At 38.7% G+C, this 18,587-nt stretch overlaps 8 protein-coding genes across 8 annotated transcripts; 3 read left to right on the plus strand and 5 right to left on the minus strand. All coding sequences in view use genetic code 12, as the record gives it.

The window, feature by feature from the left end:
* Nucleotides 1-663: 663 nt before the first annotated feature.
* Nucleotides 664-1,743, minus strand: SFH1 (Chromatin structure remodeling complex protein SFH1 (SNF5 homolog 1); the record flags this gene model as incomplete). The annotated part of the gene is made up of 1 exon (XM_001383054.1): nucleotides 664-1,743. One exon carries the CDS (start codon nucleotides 1,741-1,743, stop codon nucleotides 664-666), a length of 1,080 nt encoding a protein of 359 aa, XP_001383091.2.
* A 660-nt stretch (nucleotides 1,744-2,403) lies between these two features.
* TAD3 (tRNA-specific adenosine-34 deaminase subunit) lies at nucleotides 2,404-3,381 on the minus strand (the record flags this gene model as incomplete). The annotated part of the gene is made up of 1 exon (XM_001383055.1): nucleotides 2,404-3,381. The coding sequence occupies one exon, from the start codon at nucleotides 3,379-3,381 to the stop codon at nucleotides 2,404-2,406; it is 978 nt and encodes a 325-aa protein (XP_001383092.2).
* A 2,715-nt stretch (nucleotides 3,382-6,096) lies between these two features.
* BUD6 (bud site selection protein) lies at nucleotides 6,097-8,166 on the minus strand (the record flags this gene model as incomplete). The annotated part of the gene is made up of 1 exon (XM_001383056.1): nucleotides 6,097-8,166. One exon carries the CDS (start codon nucleotides 8,164-8,166, stop codon nucleotides 6,097-6,099), a length of 2,070 nt encoding a protein of 689 aa, XP_001383093.2.
* A 118-nt stretch (nucleotides 8,167-8,284) lies between these two features.
* Nucleotides 8,285-11,731, minus strand: PSE1 (Karyopherin Functions in nuclear transport of proteins). The gene has a single exon (XM_001383057.1). The coding sequence runs from the start codon at nucleotides 11,639-11,641 to the stop codon at nucleotides 8,369-8,371; it is 3,273 nt and encodes a 1,090-aa protein (XP_001383094.2). The 5' UTR covers nucleotides 11,642-11,731; the 3' UTR covers nucleotides 8,285-8,368.
* A 170-nt stretch (nucleotides 11,732-11,901) lies between these two features.
* On the minus strand, nucleotides 11,902-13,053 carry PICST_81735 (GTP-binding protein). Its single transcript, XM_001383058.1, has one exon. The coding sequence runs from the start codon at nucleotides 13,042-13,044 to the stop codon at nucleotides 11,941-11,943; it is 1,104 nt and encodes a 367-aa protein (XP_001383095.1). The 5' UTR covers nucleotides 13,045-13,053; the 3' UTR covers nucleotides 11,902-11,940.
* Nucleotides 13,054-13,254: 201 nt separating this feature from the next.
* On the plus strand, nucleotides 13,255-16,401 carry PICST_82202 (general translation factor eIF2; the record flags this gene model as incomplete). Its single annotated transcript, XM_001382515.1, has 2 exons — nucleotides 13,255-13,348; nucleotides 13,385-16,401. The coding sequence occupies 2 exons, from the start codon at nucleotides 13,255-13,257 to the stop codon at nucleotides 16,282-16,284; spliced, it is 2,994 nt and encodes a 997-aa protein (XP_001382552.1). The 3' UTR covers nucleotides 16,285-16,401.
* Nucleotides 16,402-16,597: 196 nt separating this feature from the next.
* Nucleotides 16,598-17,351, plus strand: PICST_76226 (NADH-ubiquinone oxidoreductase; the record flags this gene model as incomplete). The annotated part of the gene is made up of 1 exon (XM_001382516.1): nucleotides 16,598-17,351. The coding sequence occupies one exon, from the start codon at nucleotides 16,598-16,600 to the stop codon at nucleotides 16,982-16,984; it is 387 nt and encodes a 128-aa protein (XP_001382553.1). The 3' UTR covers nucleotides 16,985-17,351.
* Nucleotides 17,352-17,615: 264 nt separating this feature from the next.
* Nucleotides 17,616-18,542, plus strand: PHO13 (p-nitrophenyl phosphatase; the record flags this gene model as incomplete). The annotated part of the gene is made up of 1 exon (XM_001382517.1): nucleotides 17,616-18,542. The coding sequence occupies one exon, from the start codon at nucleotides 17,616-17,618 to the stop codon at nucleotides 18,540-18,542; it is 927 nt and encodes a 308-aa protein (XP_001382554.1).
* Nucleotides 18,543-18,587: the final 45 nt, after the last annotated feature.

An 18,587-nucleotide genomic window follows, 5' to 3' on the forward strand; every position in this document is an offset into this window, starting at 1 on the left:
ATGAAAATGGGGATCAAAGTAACATCCAGTAGCTGTTATTCATATTTTGTTATTTGTAGTGGTATTTTATTTATTTAAAGATAAGGTGTAGATCTTCAATTCGTATATCGGCCTATGCTGTCAATGTAATATCAATAAAAGTGGTTCTTTCTTGGGACGAATTTTCGTTCAGAGTAATTCATTTATTGTCTTCAATACAACTGTAAAATAAATCATGGCAAATAGATTCTTGTACTGTGTGTTCTGATTAGTGTCAACTATTAACAGAAGGGACACGAAAATCTATATAAAGAACAATATAATGACATGTAGGTTCGGTCAAGTACTGGGGTATGATAACACTAATAGAGCGAGGTCATTGAGCGAAGCGGTTGCTGATTGGTACAGCAATGTCACGCATTCATATTGGCGGTCAATGAGCCTTTTGAAGGCGGCAAATGGAACAAAGAATCTAACCTGCCGATGAGATCATCCGACAATGAGAGAACATAATATTCATACTACTCTATTTCCTGGATAAACTGCAAGTTGTCCAGCTAGCTTTCCTCCAAAGTTCAATCGAATTGTGAGAAGAAATAATGATCTAATTTATCCATTTGATCTGAGATTTTCGTGAACTTCTTTATCGATTAGTGGAAAGTTGACAAGCAAATTGTATGATGATCACATATTTTTCCAGGTACCATCCAATTCATCGAATTTCCTTCTAACAGTAACATTTCTTCTTTTGTTTGGTCCAAAGTCATCATAATCTCTTCTCATATTTTCTCTCTTCAATCTTCTTAAATTTCGAATCCTTTCGTTTTCTCTTCTTTCGATCTCTGAAGGAGTAAGAATTTCAACAATAGGTTCCCAGTGATCATTCCCATTTTGAATGCTACTTTCTGTGAAAATCCTGATGCCTCTCTCGAAAATAAGCCCCCTGACCTGGTGGAAATTGTGAATTTCATTATTATACGTTCCATCTACTATTTCTTTTTTCACCCTGATGATTATTTCATGAAGTGCATGTGAAATGGCTGGATAGAACTCGAGAGAGAAACCCATGTCAGCCACCACAATCCTAGCAAAGTCTTCTGGAGTAACCCCATTGCCGTTTAAGTCCCATTCAAATTTGTCTTGGAACAAATGCTTATTTAAACTAACCGACAAGTCAATTATCACAACACAAGGAACATTACTTGGTAGTTGTAAGTTTGATGCATAATTGTAGTCATCAATTTGTTGCACAATTGATTCGGCAATCTGCAGATTCATAGAATTTGGTAATTCTAGATCATTGCATAATATATCTGCAAACTGGTATGGAGTGATTAGTGATTCAGTCAAATTCCACATAAAAAAGTCAACTAATTTATGAGTTGAATTTGCATTTTCAATAGACAATTTAATTGGAATTAAAACGTCATTCTTGTATGCTAATTCATTCAACCTTTGTTCATCATCTAGAACTCTGAAATATGGAGTATTCCTCGCTGGAGCCGATTTCTGAACATTGGACTGTTGCTGGTTAGTCGTAATTGTGGTCTTCGTCTGATTAGATGATGGGCTGTCCTCGAAATCAAAATCATCATTATACTCTTCTGAGTAGTTTATCTGTTGAGCATTTCTCTTTGCTTGCCGTCCACTTGGTGCAACGTTTAATAGTAGTGAATTATCAGGTTCATCCAATAGTCTTTTGGACAAGCTTGACGCCAAACCTTGTACAAAGAATGACGATGTATCAAACGACAACGAGCTCATGGTATCGCTAGCTAACTCGTAAGTAGTGAACTGATAGGATTACTTCAAAATACGACTATGAAATTTTGTTCTTGAGCGGAAAATGAGTATCGCACGACCTAATGTTGATGTTTACACTGAACCATTGTTAATCAGAACATAGAATAGGCTCTGCTACGTCTGCGTCATACGATTCTAATATGATATGGATTCAAGGACTATTGTTTCGAAGTATATATTAGATAAGCCTTCCTTAGAGGAATCTATTTCTCAGGGAATGTTTAGGAAGTTATTTCCTCTGAAAACTTCAAAAAATGCTGCAGACCGAATATTTATCGAATTATGCAAGCAACGTGAAGAGACGTGTCTTAAAACTATACAAGAAAACATAGAAGAATCTTTTCAGTTCCCAGTAAAAATCCTTGCGAATTCACTGAATGTTGAAGGAGTCAATAAGATTTCCATTTCAGATCTCAATGGCAAACTAGAGAATATTCTTGGAAGTATATTAACTACTACAAACGAACATCGTTCACTTGCTAAACAATATGAATTCTACATCAAGAGTTTAATCGATGAGTTAAGTGATCTAAAATACTCCAATAATGCCGATTTAGGAATTTTGCTTGAAGAAGCTTGTAGAAGCTTAGACAAGTTGAAAGATTTTCTACTATTTGATACCTAATAATTGATCGGATTTGATAGTAATTCGTCCGACGAAGCTACATTTGACTCACTCTTTCGATCGATCCATTTCCATATCTCGAACTTCCAGTTGAGTCCTTCACGATCACCTAGTTGGTAGTTTGTTTCTAATCCACCACTACTTGGAGAGGATCTCAAATATATTAACCGACTGATTCGAGAATGTACCAACGCCATACAGCACATTACACAAGGTTCGTGGGATGAAAATACGGTCATATTCTGACACAAATAGTTGGAACGGTCTTGCTTTGATGTTGATAGATCTTTCCGTTTCTTTTGTTCTTCTAATGAAACTTGTTCAATGCCCTGCATTATACTATGCTGAAATGGGTCATTGTGACTATAGCATTTTGTAGTACATTGTATTTTATTCTCCTGATTGACGAAAATTGACGCCAGAATAGAATTCGATTCTTTTTCTATTTCTTTTAATGAGTGTATCAAATTCCTGACATATTCGATGTCAATTTCAACGCTGTTTAAAAATTGATGATTAGGGTTCCCCTTCCATGAAACGGGCCAATAAGCTGAAGACCACTTTTGAGAAATCTCCCTAGTTGGTGGTGGAAAACGTGGAACATTTAACTCATGCATTGTCTCTATCTGTATATCAGAATATTCTTTAATAAACTCACAAACATCTTCCTTTGTTTCCAAAAATTCAGTAGAACAAATAATGGATTTCAATTTCATTGCTTTTCCCTCCTCTCTTGAAAATCTTTTCAAATGTGTTAATGATACATCGTCATATGGATTGATGTAGTCACGGATCAATGAAGCTAGTTTCTGCGTTTGTTTTGTATCAATCTGACAGCACCATACACTGACTAAGATTGGCAAATCACCATTGTCACCTTTGCAATCAACACGTATTTGCTTCAAGGAGTTGTAGAGTGTACCATTAACTAGGTCCACATGCTCTAGAGCCTCTTTTGTAGCTTTTCTTCCCATAGTCAGGCAGAGAAGACAAATTCAATGAAGATTAATGTACTTTTTTTTCTGAAATTAAATAGGCTTACAAATCATACTTCTCATAACGACATGGCATGGGAAGTACAAAGCCATTGAAACAAGTGACACCGTTAGCAAAGTACATCATAGAGTGCCAGAAGAAGACTTCTGGATTCGCATTATCGGGTGCTAGTATTGAGTTTATTGAATTTTTGAGAAACACCTCAATTCAACCAGACTTGAACTGTGAGGCACATATTCCACGATTGAGGGAATCCGAATCTTACCCTGATTTCATTGATGCCTTAGTATCATATTTGGTGCTTGTGAAGTCACTGAATGTACTTGTTCATGGATATGCTCACACATCCGCTGGTAATCAATGGAACTCACATATTGTGAATTCTTCTGTGAGTTTTCAAGTTAATCAATTGAAGGACAACAATTGGAATACAATCTACAATATAGTAGGGAGGACAGAATTCATGAACTTAATTCTAAAGTACAAATGCTACGTTAAACAAAAAAATGGGTCTCTTGTTCAAATTTTTGGGAATCAAATACTGAATGATTCTCCATCTACTAGTAGGAAATCGATATCAAAGATGTTGTACAAGAGTCGACGAATAAGACAAGTTACGAGCGTTTTACCGCAAGACTCTATGACATTGCTAAAGATAATTTTTCCAGGAGAGGTAAACAACTTTGTTCCAAAGAAGTATAGAAAACTACGCAATATTCTCTTGAGAGTAATTAAGAATGACAAGAAAACAAAGTATAATTATATTTACAATAATTTGGTTTCTAGATGCTCAACCTCTGCCCAAGTATTGGAAAATGTAACCCCAATTTCAGAAGTAATAAGATTTGTCATAACAATAATTGGCAAGTTGTTTCCGTTGGAGGTCTGGGGTTCCACCAGAAACAAATCTATTCTATTTCGAAATGTTGTTATGATTCTCAATTCTAGTCTACATCAACAATACTTCGTACAAGAGTCATTGAAATCAGTTTCAATAACCGAGATACCATGGTTGGGAAAGACTAGAAGAATAACTTCAAAACAGGATCATGAATCAAGGTGTATTATGCTCCGTTTTTTTGTAGAATGGTTCTATTTCCATTGTGTCACGGATATTATCAAATTATTTTGGTATGTAACTGAATCAACATCAGAGGAGTCTACACTTTTCTATTTCCCTCACTACAATTGGAATGTGATTTCTGGACCTTGGGTGAGTAAGTATATTGAGACATTTTTGGAGGAGGTAAGGATGGGAGAAGAACTTCATGTCAAAGGTCTTGACTGCAAGTTTAATTACGGTAGAATGAGGCTCATCCCAAAGAAAAGGGACTTTCGTTTTATTTGCGTTCCTAGTAGAACTCCCTTTGGTCTTTCTCGTAATCAAGATGCGAAGACAGTAGAGAAACAGAAATATGAATATATTCGATACGTTAATGGAATCCTTCGTCCAGTTAGGCAAATTCTCAGTCGTCGATCTAACGAAGTAAGAAATAGGACTATACCCAGAAGTAGATCTTTTCGAGATATTGCCACACAAATTTCGAGTTTCAAGTTCAGCCTTCTTGACCGTTTTGGTCAAGTGCCAAATCTATATTTTGTAAAATTTGATATGAAAACATGCTATGACAACCTAAATCAGAGCCGGATCGTGGTCAGTTTGGAGAGCTTATTTGATGGAATTGATGATGATACAGAATTTTTCACAAGACAGTATTCAGAGAATTCTACAAGAAATTCCAAATTAAAGGCTATGATTACTGAAATTAGACACGGAGGCAATGCTCATACCTATAAGTTGGACGAAAGCTTAATATCGAAAAATGACGCTCGAGTTTTAATCGACAGAACGAAGACATTAAAGTTCAGTAAAAAAGAAATACTTGAAATATCGAAAACTCAAATCTTTGACTCTATAGTGAGTATTAATGGAGGAAAATTCTATTCAAGAAAGACAGGGATTTTCCAGGGCTTACCTTTACTGGGAACATTCTGCGATATCGTATATGACGACATGATTCAAGAGCAATTTCAATTTTTACTTTGTTGTGAAGATTCGCTCATTGCCAGATTAGCAGATGACTTTTTGGTGATTACCACTAGATTTAACAATTATCAAAAGGTTCTTGATGTTATCAATGGCGAGTCTTTGAACGAATATGGCGCCGTTGTTAACTCTGAGAAGACTTCAATTATTAATGATAGAAATACTACCGACTCTTTCAGATTCGTTGGCTTGGTCATAGAAATTGGTACATTAGAAATTAGTCGAGAATTCACAAAAAACCCATTTCCTTCATTATCTTCTCAAAAGTCTTTTAAGACAGCATTTGAATATTTAAGTTCATGTTATAAACAAAGGCTATGTGATTTTATGTTGGACTTGGAATTGGACACTCTCAAGACGATTCTTCACAACATAAATAATTTGTTGGGTTCCCTTATGTCAACTTTTCGGTCCGAGTACAAACACTTGGTGAAGAAAGATTCAAGCTTTTCTGAGCTTGAATTTGAAGCTTTTTTGATACAGTTACTACAGATAACTTTGGAAAAATTCTTTGAAATTAATGGTGAACATGTTGGTTTTGACGATATTATTATAGACTTTAAATCTACTTTGCAATTGGAATTCCAAAGCATTCCTCAATTTATGGATGTTTTGAAACGAATACATTCAATAGATATATAGCCAATTAAATGATCCCAAATGAACTCTTTAAGTTTTCGCTGTCCTTAAGCTGTCTTTGTTTTTCTAACTCTTCAATACCTCCTGACTTTTTTAGTTTGTTGTCCACAACAAAATCACCTAGTTCTTCTTGAAATTTATTTAGCTTCAATAATTCCCTCTCTCTTTCTCTTAATTTTTCAGCTCTCTCAATGGCCAAGACTCTGCTTTCGTGATTTGGTCTCAATGCAGCAACTTCGCTGAGAACTGCATCCTTAATACTGTGAAGGCTCTCTCCAGGCTCAGGTATATACAACTGAGCAGCTACTCTATTTCTTTTGGAGGATGATTGTTTGATTTGCTCCAAAGAGCATTTCTCAATCAACTTGTATGTTTCCTCTATTTTCCTAATATCATCTTCTAGATCCTGCGTCAAATCATCTTGTAGATTAAAAAACTGTTGTTCTTCGCAGACTTTATCAAGTTCTGATTCCCATATCTTTTTCCATACTACTCTTTCTCGAGAAATATATTCTGACATCAGCTGAAGCGAAACTTTTGCGTCATCTATCTCCTTTTGAGTTGATTTAAGCTGTTTTTCACCTACTCTAACACCTCTCTGAGCAACATCCTTTCTTAGGGCTTCCATTACATCCTGCAAGTCATCAACTTTAGTCAACAAGATATCAGACTCTTCTGACAATTTTGAGTGACAAGCATCCATATATACTCTGTTAGAATCATTGTGTGACTGTACATTGTCATGAACAGCCTTGGAAGCCAGCACTAGATCGTTGACAATCAGCCTTACTTGATCACTTGAGACGCGTTGAATTTGTCTAATTGATTTCAATTCCTGTTCAATTGCAATCAATTCCTTCTTTGCTCCAGATGAGTCTAAAGATTTTACTTCCTTCTGGTTGGAAATATCAGAAACCGGGGTTGCAATAACAGTAGGTGTCGGAATTTCTATAGCTCCAACTTCTTCTCTAATCTGATTGCGAATTTCCAAGCTCATCAAGTCTAACTTCGCTGAAAGTGACTGAACTTTTGAATCAAGACCTTTTATTAGAAATGCCTGCGAATCAGGATCATTTAGACTGAGCAATGTACCATCTTTAACATCTTCAAGATCCTCGAGTTCGTACGAAATGTTACTGTTCGGATCTTGAACATATATATCTGGAAATGAGGAAGATCCTGGAGAGTAAGCAAATTTTTCCACGAATAGAAGTCTGACGGAAGCAAGGGAAACTGGCAATGAAATTTTAGCTTTTTTAGTTTTACTGCCGATTTTGAGGAAAATATTTACTAATGAAATGTCCACATTAGACATAATGGGCCTTTCTATTTCGTCTATTTCGTCATCTTCAGGGAGCTTCTGATCCTCATTTGAACTTGTGTACTCTTGTGTTAATCTTGGCAAAGCTGTGTTATGGGATACGTTTGTTAGCTTCGCAAACTGATATGCACTGAAACGTTTAGAAGCACGGCGTTGGAGAACATTACCCTTCTGCAATTGCGTTAACGCATCATTCACGGCCAAATTTTTCTTAAAATCAGAGGCATCGTTGGGTTGAGTATCTGGATACTCTGCCTTTGCAGTAGAGGTTGCAGAATCGAGATCTGGTATTGAAGACGAAGATGCCGTTGTGGTGGAATCAGATCCATGAAAAGCAGGGGGTTCGGAAACTAATCGTTTTGACTTCGCGATTGCTTCCGCCTTTGCTTGTTTTGCTTTTAAATTCAGCAACAAGCTAACAATAATATTCCTGATATTGGGTAAGAATCTATCTAAATTCTCTTGGCTGGGTGCCTCACTCAACGCTGCTTCCAAGATGATTCTCAATGCTTGAGGCACATCTCCTAGGTCTGAGATGTCTACTCCGCTATTTGTAAATGCTTTAGTTGCAGCTCGAAAGTTATTGCCCAATTTAACATATGCATCAGAAACGTATTTATCATCCGCCTCTTGTCTCGCCCATTGAGTTAGACTCTCAAGAAGATGTTTCGTAGAAACTAGCAATCGAGTAACACTAGATTCAATCGAATTCATTGAGTGGCGTCGGTTATTTGAGCGAGAGGACGAAGAACTCATTCTTTCTGTTGCTGAAGACGTTGACATTGGCGTTCTGCAATCAAATGCGCTGTTCTTCAGGTTGGCAAAGGTAAGGTTGTATTTTGATCTTAAATCTCACTATTTAATTATGCAGGAGTTGAATGTAAAAAATATTATTACAGCTATATATTGAATATTTATCCAATTATGACAGTCTAAGTATCTGACGCTTGCACTTCTACTAGGAGAAGTACTTTTGTACCACGTCTATATCAGAACTATTCTTTTGTAACAAAGCCATAGCCTCACTTTGTGGAATAGAGCTCAATAATTGTCTTGTAGATGCAATGAGTCTTTCTGCATTATTACCAGCAATCGAACCATGTGCTAATGCCTGAATTACGGAATCTACAACCTTAGGTGTTTGATTTTGAATCGATGGATGTTGGTTCTGAATAAGCTCACTCAAGAACGTGTAAGCAAATGGTGCAGCCTGATCGTCTTGAACGACTGGCAACAAGTTTATCCATTGATCTATAACAGCATCAATATTTGGAATAGAGCTTGAAAATCTATGGCAAACTTTCGCAATTGCTGCAACTGAATTTTCTGTGGCATGAATGTTCTCATCAGCGCGCGCATCAGGCACGGAAGCCATCTTGAACATTGGCTCCAAGCAGGCCAAACAGAAGTCAGCAAAAGGTTCACCACCGTATTGAGCTGCAACACCCACTGCATATGAAGCAGCTTGTCGGATTCCTGCGTGAGCTGATGTGATGGACTCACCGATTACATTGAGAAAGATATCTTTAAATAAGACTGAATCTGCTCCGCAGTGTTCCAAAACATCACATACAACACACAATCCGCAAAGTTTAATGTTAGTGTTGTCATCTACGACGAAAGAACCAATGGTATGAACAAGCTCTTGAAATGCTGGCAAGAAGTTAGCCTTGGAATTCTTGAAGATAGCAGAAATAGCTTTGTTGATCTCATCAAGCAACTCTTCATCAGTGTACTCGTCTTCGTCTTCCTCGATGTCTTCAGTGTACTCGTCATCTTCATTGTCTCTGGCCTTTATTCTCTCGTAAATCTCAACCAAGTTTGCATTTATAGAAGTAGCCAAAGACTTCAACTGCGTTGCAGATAAGGAATTTGGACCAAGTACGTTTATGGATTCGACCAAAGCGGTGTAGTAGGCAACCAATAATTGGGGAACTGGTTCACTGGTCAAAACCTCCACAAGCTTGTTTGAAATCTGAGACCAGAGTTCCAATGTGTCATTTGATGAATTACCTGTAGCATAAACAGAGCACCTTAACAAAGAAGCTAAGGTTAGGGCAGCTGAACCTCTCACTCCATCATGCAAGTAAAAATCTAGCGCCGGGATCCCAATATCTTGAACAATTTCTTTTACCCAAGGGAAGAAATCTCCTTTCAATTGTACAGCATAGGTTCTAAGAAGATCCATCGCAGACACCTTATCATCCAAAGCTGCAGTATGAACTGCAATGAGCTTTCCTGATAAATTAATAACGTCCCACTCTTCATTTGAATTGAACTCTTCGGCTTGCTCCTCTTCCAACAAAGATATGTCTTGAGTTGCCTTTGCTGCTTCGAAAAGAGGGGGCAATACGGCAGGAAGGTACGGAAGGAAGTCCTTTCCAATAATTCGGCAAATTCTGCCCCAGCCTTGTTCTAAATACTGCTTGATTGGATCGTCGTCTTGCGTAATTGTTTCTTGTACGTGACCAAATAATTGAATCAAGTCCTGACAATGAGGAGCAAATTTCTCCTTACCAACAGCCAAAGCAATCAAAGTGGAGCATTCAATGCATTTAGCCTTTATTAGACTGTTTTCATCCCCTATATCCGTTTTTAAGACGGATGTCAAAATTGGCATCAATGTATCATAGTACTTTATAAATTTGTTTTCTGCAGCATCTGCAATAATAGCAATGGTTGTTAACACCTGTTCCTGGACGTACCTTTTCGGAGATTGTAGCAATACCAACAAGTTGTTCAATAAATCGTCCAAGTAAGGTTCTAATGTGTCTTTGGATGCGGCCTCGGAGAAATTAACCAAAGCAGCAGCCGCGTGGGCTTGAACCCTTGGAACAGATTTGTTTGTAAGTTTGGAAATCAAGGCTGGCAATATCCTTGCACCTGCAGTTCTTTGGATGACATCTGCAAAATCGGTAGACATCTGTCCCAATGCGTTACAGCACGCATACTGGACTCTAGGATGGCTGTCATCCAAAGTTGGCAAAATAAGATCTAAAATTCTAGGGATCTCATCAATCAATACATCAACACATCCTTCAGCAGTAGACGACAATGCCATTAAAGCAGCTTGGCGCTCTCTCCAAGATGTAGAGTGGATCATGGCAGGTAAATACTGGAACAAGGGACCAGCTAGAGCCTGACCGTTCAATCTTAATGCTACTCTGTCTAATGCTTGACGAGCAGCATCATGTTCTTCATCTTCGTCGTCTTCTGAGTCATCGTTGTTGTTCCATTCTGCTGCTTCATCATCGTCCATACATACTTCGGTTAACATTGACAATGTGATAAGTACCATGTTGTCAGTATATGACTGAGTACGCTTACACATTTGTGGAGACACTTCAGCAAACGTAGTTAACAATTCAAGAGAGGCCATACGAGTGTTAGCTTCCAATTCCTTATTCTTAGAGACTGCTGCGCAAAACTCGATGATGGTGGGGAACATATCTTTAAACATCTTTGGGGCAAGCTCTACCAAATCGATGAGAGATTCCAATACAGAAGCCAAAGCTTGATCTTGGCCATTCAGTAAAAATCTTGGCAAGGAGTTCAAAAGATTAGGTAATAAAGGAGATAATGACTGCCAGCTCTTCTTAGGCAACTCTCTGAAAAATGCCACAAAAGCAGAACAGGCAGCAATACGAACATCATCGTCACTATCCTCGAAACCGGAGTTGAAAATTGGTAACACCAGATCGAGATAAGACTTATCAATCAACTCGGGGGCTGAGGAGAAAACACGGAAAGCAGACTCGCGAAAACTTGGATCGGTATTTCTGGTAGCTTCAAACAATGCTGGAATAAGCTCGTTCCAACTACCTTGTGGGGAAGCGTCTTCCTTTGCAACTTCTGAGATTGCATCAGAAAGCTTGTGTCTCACTTGGTTTGTCTGTTGAGAGGCGAATCCTCGCAATAATATCGAGCGAATTTGTTGTCTTACAGGTTCGCTGATCACCCCTATAGTTCTATCAGTTACACTGGCCAACTCCTTAGGAGACTTTATTGCAACACGTCTAAACAAAACAGCAGCAAAGGATCGGGTACTTTCATCGGCTCCACTACAGGCTTCCTCGGCTAAGTAAGTGAGAAGCATCTCAACATTGCTAGTATTAGTCCATTCGCTTTCAAGGGATTTTTCAGCACCAGATCTGACGCTATTGTCTGACGAAGACAAGCTGTGCAACAACTGGGCCAACACACCACGGATTTGGTCGGGCAAAACGGACATTTGAATCAATTTTACCTTTCACAAGAATCTGCCGCAGATAGTCAAATCTTTAAAGCTGAATGACGGTCTTCTTGGTGCCTTCAGCTTCCTTTTCAAACCAAAGCAAACAAGCTACGAATGGGATCGAAAAGAAATTTCACGAAAAAATTTATTTAAGTCACGTGATTATACTCTTCATTCTGATATTCATGGAAGAGGGTTCTGTGAGTTCAACTTCTCATGCTATTAATGTGTCTACGGCTTACAAACCTATGTTTTTTCTTATTGTATACTATGCACCGTCTTACGACCCCAATTATTTACTTCTTCAAAATTGTAATTACATCTTCATCTTCAAGTGTGTGACTGAGACCAACAATTTGAGGTTGATGCTTCACTGACGTTCCGTAAACCAAAGCATTTCTGAAGTCTTCGACCAATGACTTGTGAATAGAGTTACAGAAGTCCTCTACTGTAGATCTATCACTTCTCAAAACAACTGGTTCACTGAAGTCAGGTAATTTACCCTTAGGCTTTGTATACACTCTGGCCAATTTGAGCTTGTCCCACATCATTTGAAGAAGATCGTCTAAGTTCCAGCCATTGCCTGATGAGATTGGAATGGCGTCGGGAATTCTGGTCAACAAGTCCAATTCCTCAATGGAAAAAGAGTCGATTTTGTTCAAGACGTAGATAGCAGGAATGTATCTTCTTGCTTTGGCTTCGATAGCATCAATTAAGTCATCAACAGTAGCGTCACATCTGAAAGCAATGTTTGCTGAGTTAATCTTATATTCTGACATAACTGCTCTAATTTCGTCATTGTCCAAGTGGGTCAAAGGCACAGTGTTTGTGATATTGATGCCTCCTCTCTCTTTCTTCTGTATTACAATGTTGGGAGGTTCCTTGTTGATTCTTATACCCATTCCCTCTAATTCATGTTCGATGATTCTCTTGTGTTGCAAAGGTTTGTTCACATCCAATACCAAGAAAAGTAAATTCACAGAACGTGCAACAGCAATAACCTGTCTACCTCTACCTTTACCATCTTTAGCGCCTTCGATAATACCTGGCAAATCCAACATTTGGATTTTGGCACCCTTATACTTGATTGTCCCAGGAACTGTAGTTAAGGTTGTGAATTCATATGCAGCTGCTTCTGAATGGGTACCAGTCAACTTATTTAAAAGCGTCGACTTACCCACAGAAGGGAAGCCAACAAACCCAATAGTCGCCACACCAGTTCGAGCTACATCGAAACCGATACCAGCACCTCCACCTCCAGAGGAACCATCAGTTAAGAGCTCTCTTCTCAATTTTGCCAACTTCGCTTTAAGCTGACCCAAATGGAAAGATGTAGCCTTGTTTTTTTGAGTCTTGGCCATCTCATCTTCGATGGCCTTGATCTTTTCCACTGTCGTCATCTCGAACTGCTGTTTTTGTTAGTCCTACAACAATAGTTTAATTTTAATGATTCTTTTCTCAACCATGTAAAGTTGTAGTAACCGAAAAAAAAAAATGTCGTGTGTGCTTACAATTTTGGAGTGAAAAAAATTTCATTCCTATGATGGCTAATAAAAGACTGCAGCAATTTTGATTCAACATCAACTAACTATAGTTGATTTACTGCAACAATGGCAAAGAAATCTAAAAAAGGAGCTAAATCTGGAGGAGATTTCTGGGACGATGAAGAACTCGACCAGGAAAACACCGGAGCTGAACACCTTGGTGAAGAACCAACCGAAAATGGCGATGCTCCACAAGAGACTTCAGCACAAGAAGAACCAGAAGCTGCATCTGCCGATGACATCGCTGGTGATTTCTTAAGTTCTATCCGTAAATCCAAGCAAAAAAAGGACCAAAAGGAAGAGGAAGACAAGAAGACCAAAGATGGTCCTAAGATCTTATCCAAGAAGGAAAAGGAAAGATTGAAGAAGGAAGCTGAAAAACAGTTGAAGAAGGAACAGGCAGCAAAGAAGAAAGCGCAACAAGCTACTAAGAAAGAACAAATCAAGGAAGCTAACAAGCAAAATGCAGCCGCTGCTAATGCATCCGCTTCTGCAACTCCTGAACCAGAAGCTGAAGAAGTCGAAGCCAAGAAGACCCCAGCTAAGAAAGGAGGTAAGAAGGCCCCGGCTGGTCTTGCTGCTTTGAGAAAGCGATTAGAGTTGAAAAAGCAACTTGAAGAGGAGCAGCAGAGATTAGAGGAAGAAGAGGAAGCCAAGAGATTGGAAGAAGAGAGATTGGCAGCTGAAGAAGAAGAAAGAAAAGAAGCTGTTAGAGCCGCTAAGAAAGAAAAGGACAGATTAAAGAAAGAACAATTGAAAGCAGAAGGTAAGTTGTTAACTAAGAAACAAAAGGAAGAGAAGAAGTTACAAGAGCGTCGTCGTCAGCAATTGTTACAAGGTAATGTTACTGTTGCTGGTTTACAACAATCTCCTGACGGACCTAAACCAAAGAAGGTTGTCTACACTAAGAAGAAGTCTACCAAAGCTAAAACTTTCATTCAAAAGCCTGCTTCTACTGCCTCTGAATCAAAGAAGGTCAATGAGGAGGAAGACGAAGTTCCTGTCGATGACTGGGAAAAAATGGCTCTCGATGACGATGAACCAGTGGCCGATGATTGGGAAGCTGCTTTGAATGAAGATGTTGAAGATAAAGCTGACGTTGAAGAGGATAATGATGCTGAAGCTGAAGAAGAAGAAGCGGAACGTAAAGCTAGGGAGGAAGCCGAACGTAAATCTCAAGAAGAAGCTGCTAGAAAGAAGAAAGAAGAAGAGGCAAGAGCTGCTGCAGCTGCTGCCGCCGCCGCCGAACAAGCTAAGTTGGCTGCCCAAAAGACTATTTCTCCGGAAAAGGATTTGCGTTCTCCTATTTGTTGTATTTTGGGTCACGTCGATACTGGAAAGACTAAATTATTGGACAAAGTTCGTCAAACTAATGTTCAAGGAGGTGAAGCTGGTGGTATAACCCAACAAATCGGTGCTACTTACTTTCCAATAGATGCTCTTAAGCACAAGACTTCTGTCATGGCTCAATACGAAAAGCAGACTTTCGATGTTCCTGGTTTGTTGATTATTGATACACCGGGACATGAGTCCTTCACAAACTTGAGATCTCGTGGTTCTTCCTTATGTAATATTGCGATTTTGGTCATTGACATCATGCATGGTTTGGAACAACAAACTCTTGAATCTATAAGATTATTGAGGGACAGAAAAGCACCATTCGTAGTTGCTTTGAACAAAATTGATAGATTGTATGACTGGAAAGAGATTCCAAACAACTCGTTTAGAGATTCCTTCGCTAAGCAATCGAAGGCGGTTCAAGCAGAATTTCATAACAGATACGAACAGATCAGGCTTGCCTTATCTGAACAAGGTTTGAACTCAGAATTGTATTTCCAAAACAAGAATATTTCAAAGTACGTTTCCATTGTTCCAACTTCAGCTGTCACTGGAGAAGGTGTTCCAGATTTGTTGTGGTTGTTGCTTGAGTTGACTCAGAAGAGAATGTCTAAGCAATTGATGTACTTAAGTAAGGTTGAAGCTACAATTTTGGAAGTCAAGGTTGTTGAAGGTTTCGGTTACACTATTGATGTTGTGTTGTCAAACGGTATTTTGAGGGAGGGTGATAGAGTTGTATTGTGTGGTTTGAACGGGCCAATAGCGACAAATATCAGAGCATTATTAACTCCTCCACCTGCTCGTGAATTGCGTGTCAAATCTGAATATGTTCACCACAAGGAGGTCAAGGCTGCTTTGGGTGTCAAGATTGCTGCTAATGATTTGGAAAAGGCTGTTGCTGGTTCCAGATTGATCGTTGTCGGTGAAGACGACGATGAAGATGAAATTATGGAAGAAGTTATGGATGACTTAACAGGTTTGTTGGACTCGGTTGATACATCTGGTAAGGGTGTGGTAGTTCAAGCTTCTACATTGGGTTCCTTGGAAGCCTTGTTGGATTTCCTTAAGGATATGAAGATTCCAGTTATGTCTATTGGTTTGGGTCCAGTCTACAAGAGAGATGTAATGAAAGCTACAACCATGCTAGAGAAAGCTCCAGAACTAGCAGTTATGTTGTGTTTCGATGTCAAGGTTGATAAGGAAGCTGAACAATATGCTGACGAACAAAACATTAAGATTTTCAATGCTGATATTATCTACCATTTGTTCGATGCATTTACTGCTTACCAGGAAAAGCTTCTCGAAATCCGTCGAAAGGATTTCATGGAATATGCTGTCTTGCCATGTGTCTTGAAGACAATTCAAATTATCAACAAGCGTAACCCAATGATCATTGGTGTTGACGTTGTTGAGGGCGCCGTTCGTATCGGTACTCCAATATGTGCTGTTCGTCAAGATCCTGTTACAAAGCAGCCTAACATCATGGTTTTGGGCAAGGTAGTTTCTTTGGAAGTTAACCACAAATCTCACGACATTATTAAGAAGGGCCAAACTTCTGCTGGTGTTGCCATGAGATTGGACAATCCATCATCTGCCCAACCAACCTGGGGAAGACACGTTGATGAGACTGATAACTTGTACTCATTAATCACTCGTAGGTCAATTGATACCTTGAAGGATCCAGCTTTCCGTGACACTGTCTCCAGAGATGACTGGCTCTTGATCAAAAAGTTGAAGCCAGTGTTCGACATTAAATAAAATCCTAGTTGGTTACTTTATCTCTTTTCTCATGTCCACATTTCATTTTCTACATATAGGCATGCATAGTTACAAAAAATAATTTATACGATAGTAACCTAATTGTATTTTTACTACAAAGTATCATTTCTGTATGTACGTATGGGGACCAAGACGAAGCATTTCTGCTTGATAAAGCACGTGATGATGGTAGCGCTGAGGTAGTGCGCACTTTCCATTATTTCTGCCCAATGAATTCTTGCAAAAATATCAGCAATGAAAAATGGGTTGCGTTGTTATATTGACCTCCAACAAGCACATAACATACGTAAAAATGCAAGATTTGCCACCTATCGGAGGGTATGAGCCAGTTCAATGGAAGAGAAATCTTCCATCTAGAGGATTCAGACCGTCTATTTACTTCTGGGGTATAACCGGTCTCATGGCTTTCGGTTTCTACAGATTCTACAAAGGTGTTGATGAACAACGTGAATTGCTAAGAGAAAGACAGTGGGCTCGTTTTTACTTGGAGCCATTGTTGTTAGCTGAAGAAGACAGAAATGTTGCTAGAAGATATTTCTCTGAGAAGCAAAGACAAGATTTGGTTAGAGGATCCATGAGTGATGAAAATAAGTCCAAATTCGATGAAGAGATATACAACGACAAGTCCAAGTTCCGTTTCCCAAAGTACACAGCCGGTGTAGCTCCATCCGAACGTTAAGCATATTGTCGTTTATATGGCGGTTCCCAGAGTCCATCTGAACAGTCAAGAATATTAACTATGGCACCTCCAGTTTTTTAAAGATGAAATGAATTCTGGGTATACAATAGTATGATACTCTAATTATTACGTCTTATCGGCAATAATCTTACTTGCATTTAAGTTATACAGAAGGTTTCAAATTCTGTTCTCACGCATGGCGGTGGTTACGAAAAAGTCACAGTTCCGTAGATTTCATTTCCACTCCAAATCTTGTCATAAGATTGCTACGATCCTTAACTGCAATCATTGCAGCTTATAGTTATTTTTGTTATCAAGTACTTTTCATATAATTGAAGAAAAAGTAATCTATTGAGGAAATTGTGGTACAAGTAATTTCGTAGTTCAGTGTACTTATTAAGGCAGCCTTCATTGCATCTTATGATCTATTATTTTAAGGAGGATACCATGGCTCTTCCACTTCTAATTTTGTTCACCAAATTTAATTTCTCTCTTGTAAGCCTGCAATTCAAATCCGGTACAGGAGGGGATTGTTCCGGATTAGTTCTCTGTCGAGGCCGTCCGATTCTATAAGACGGATTACAATCTCTTTTTCTAAAAAACAGGACTAGAATTAACAGAAAAATCAATCATGTCGGTAAAGATAACCAACAAGGAACAAGTTCAAAGCTTATTGGGCCAGTACGACTATTTCTTGTTCGATTGTGATGGTGTTCTCTGGTTGGGAGATCACTTGTTACCACATGTGCCCGAGACCTTGAACTTATTGAAGGAGCACAGAAAGACAGTTATCTTTGTTACAAACAACTCTACCAAATCAAGAGATGACTACTTAAAGAAATTTCAAAAGCTTGGTATCTCAGGGATCACCAAAGACGAAGTATTTGGCTCCTCCTATGCTTCTGCAGTATACATTGATAAGATTCTTAAATTGCCAAAGGAGAAAAAAGTCTGGGTATTAGGAGAAGAAGGTATTGAAAAGGAACTTAAGGAGTTGGGATATACAACTGTAGGTGGAAGTGACCCCGTCTTAGTGCAAGATGGTGTGGCTTTTGATCCTGAACATCCACACTTGGTAGAGTTGGATGAAGATGTAGGAGCAGTTCTTGCTGGATTAACTTTGAATTTGAACTACTTGAAGTTATCAATTACCATGCAATACCTTTTGAAAGATAACAAGTCATTGCCGTTTATTGCTACCAATATCGACTCTACATTCCCATCCAAGGGTAAATTGTTGATTGGGGCTGGTTCCATTATAGAAACCGTTGCATTTGCCAGTGGTCGTCAGCCAGACGCTGTTTGTGGTAAGCCAAATCAATCCATGATGAACTCAATTAAGGCAGACAATCCAGGCTTGAGGGAAACGCCAAAGCGAGGTCTTATGATTGGTGACAGACTAAATACTGACATGAAGTTCGGCAGAGACGGAGGGTTAGATACGTTATTGGTTTTGACAGGGATTGAAACTGAAGAAAATGTCTTGAAGCAACCAAAAGATGTCGCCCCAACCTATTATGCCAGTAAACTTGGAGACCTTTATGATTTTTGCAACTAGAATTCTACGTGTTAATGCAATAGATAAATAGAATTAGAATAAAAC

The sequence above is a fragment of the Scheffersomyces stipitis genome, chromosome 2 (genome assembly GCF_000209165.1).
Source record: "Scheffersomyces stipitis CBS 6054 chromosome 2, complete sequence".
Taxonomy (NCBI): Eukaryota; Fungi; Ascomycota; class Pichiomycetes; order Serinales; family Debaryomycetaceae; genus Scheffersomyces; species Scheffersomyces stipitis.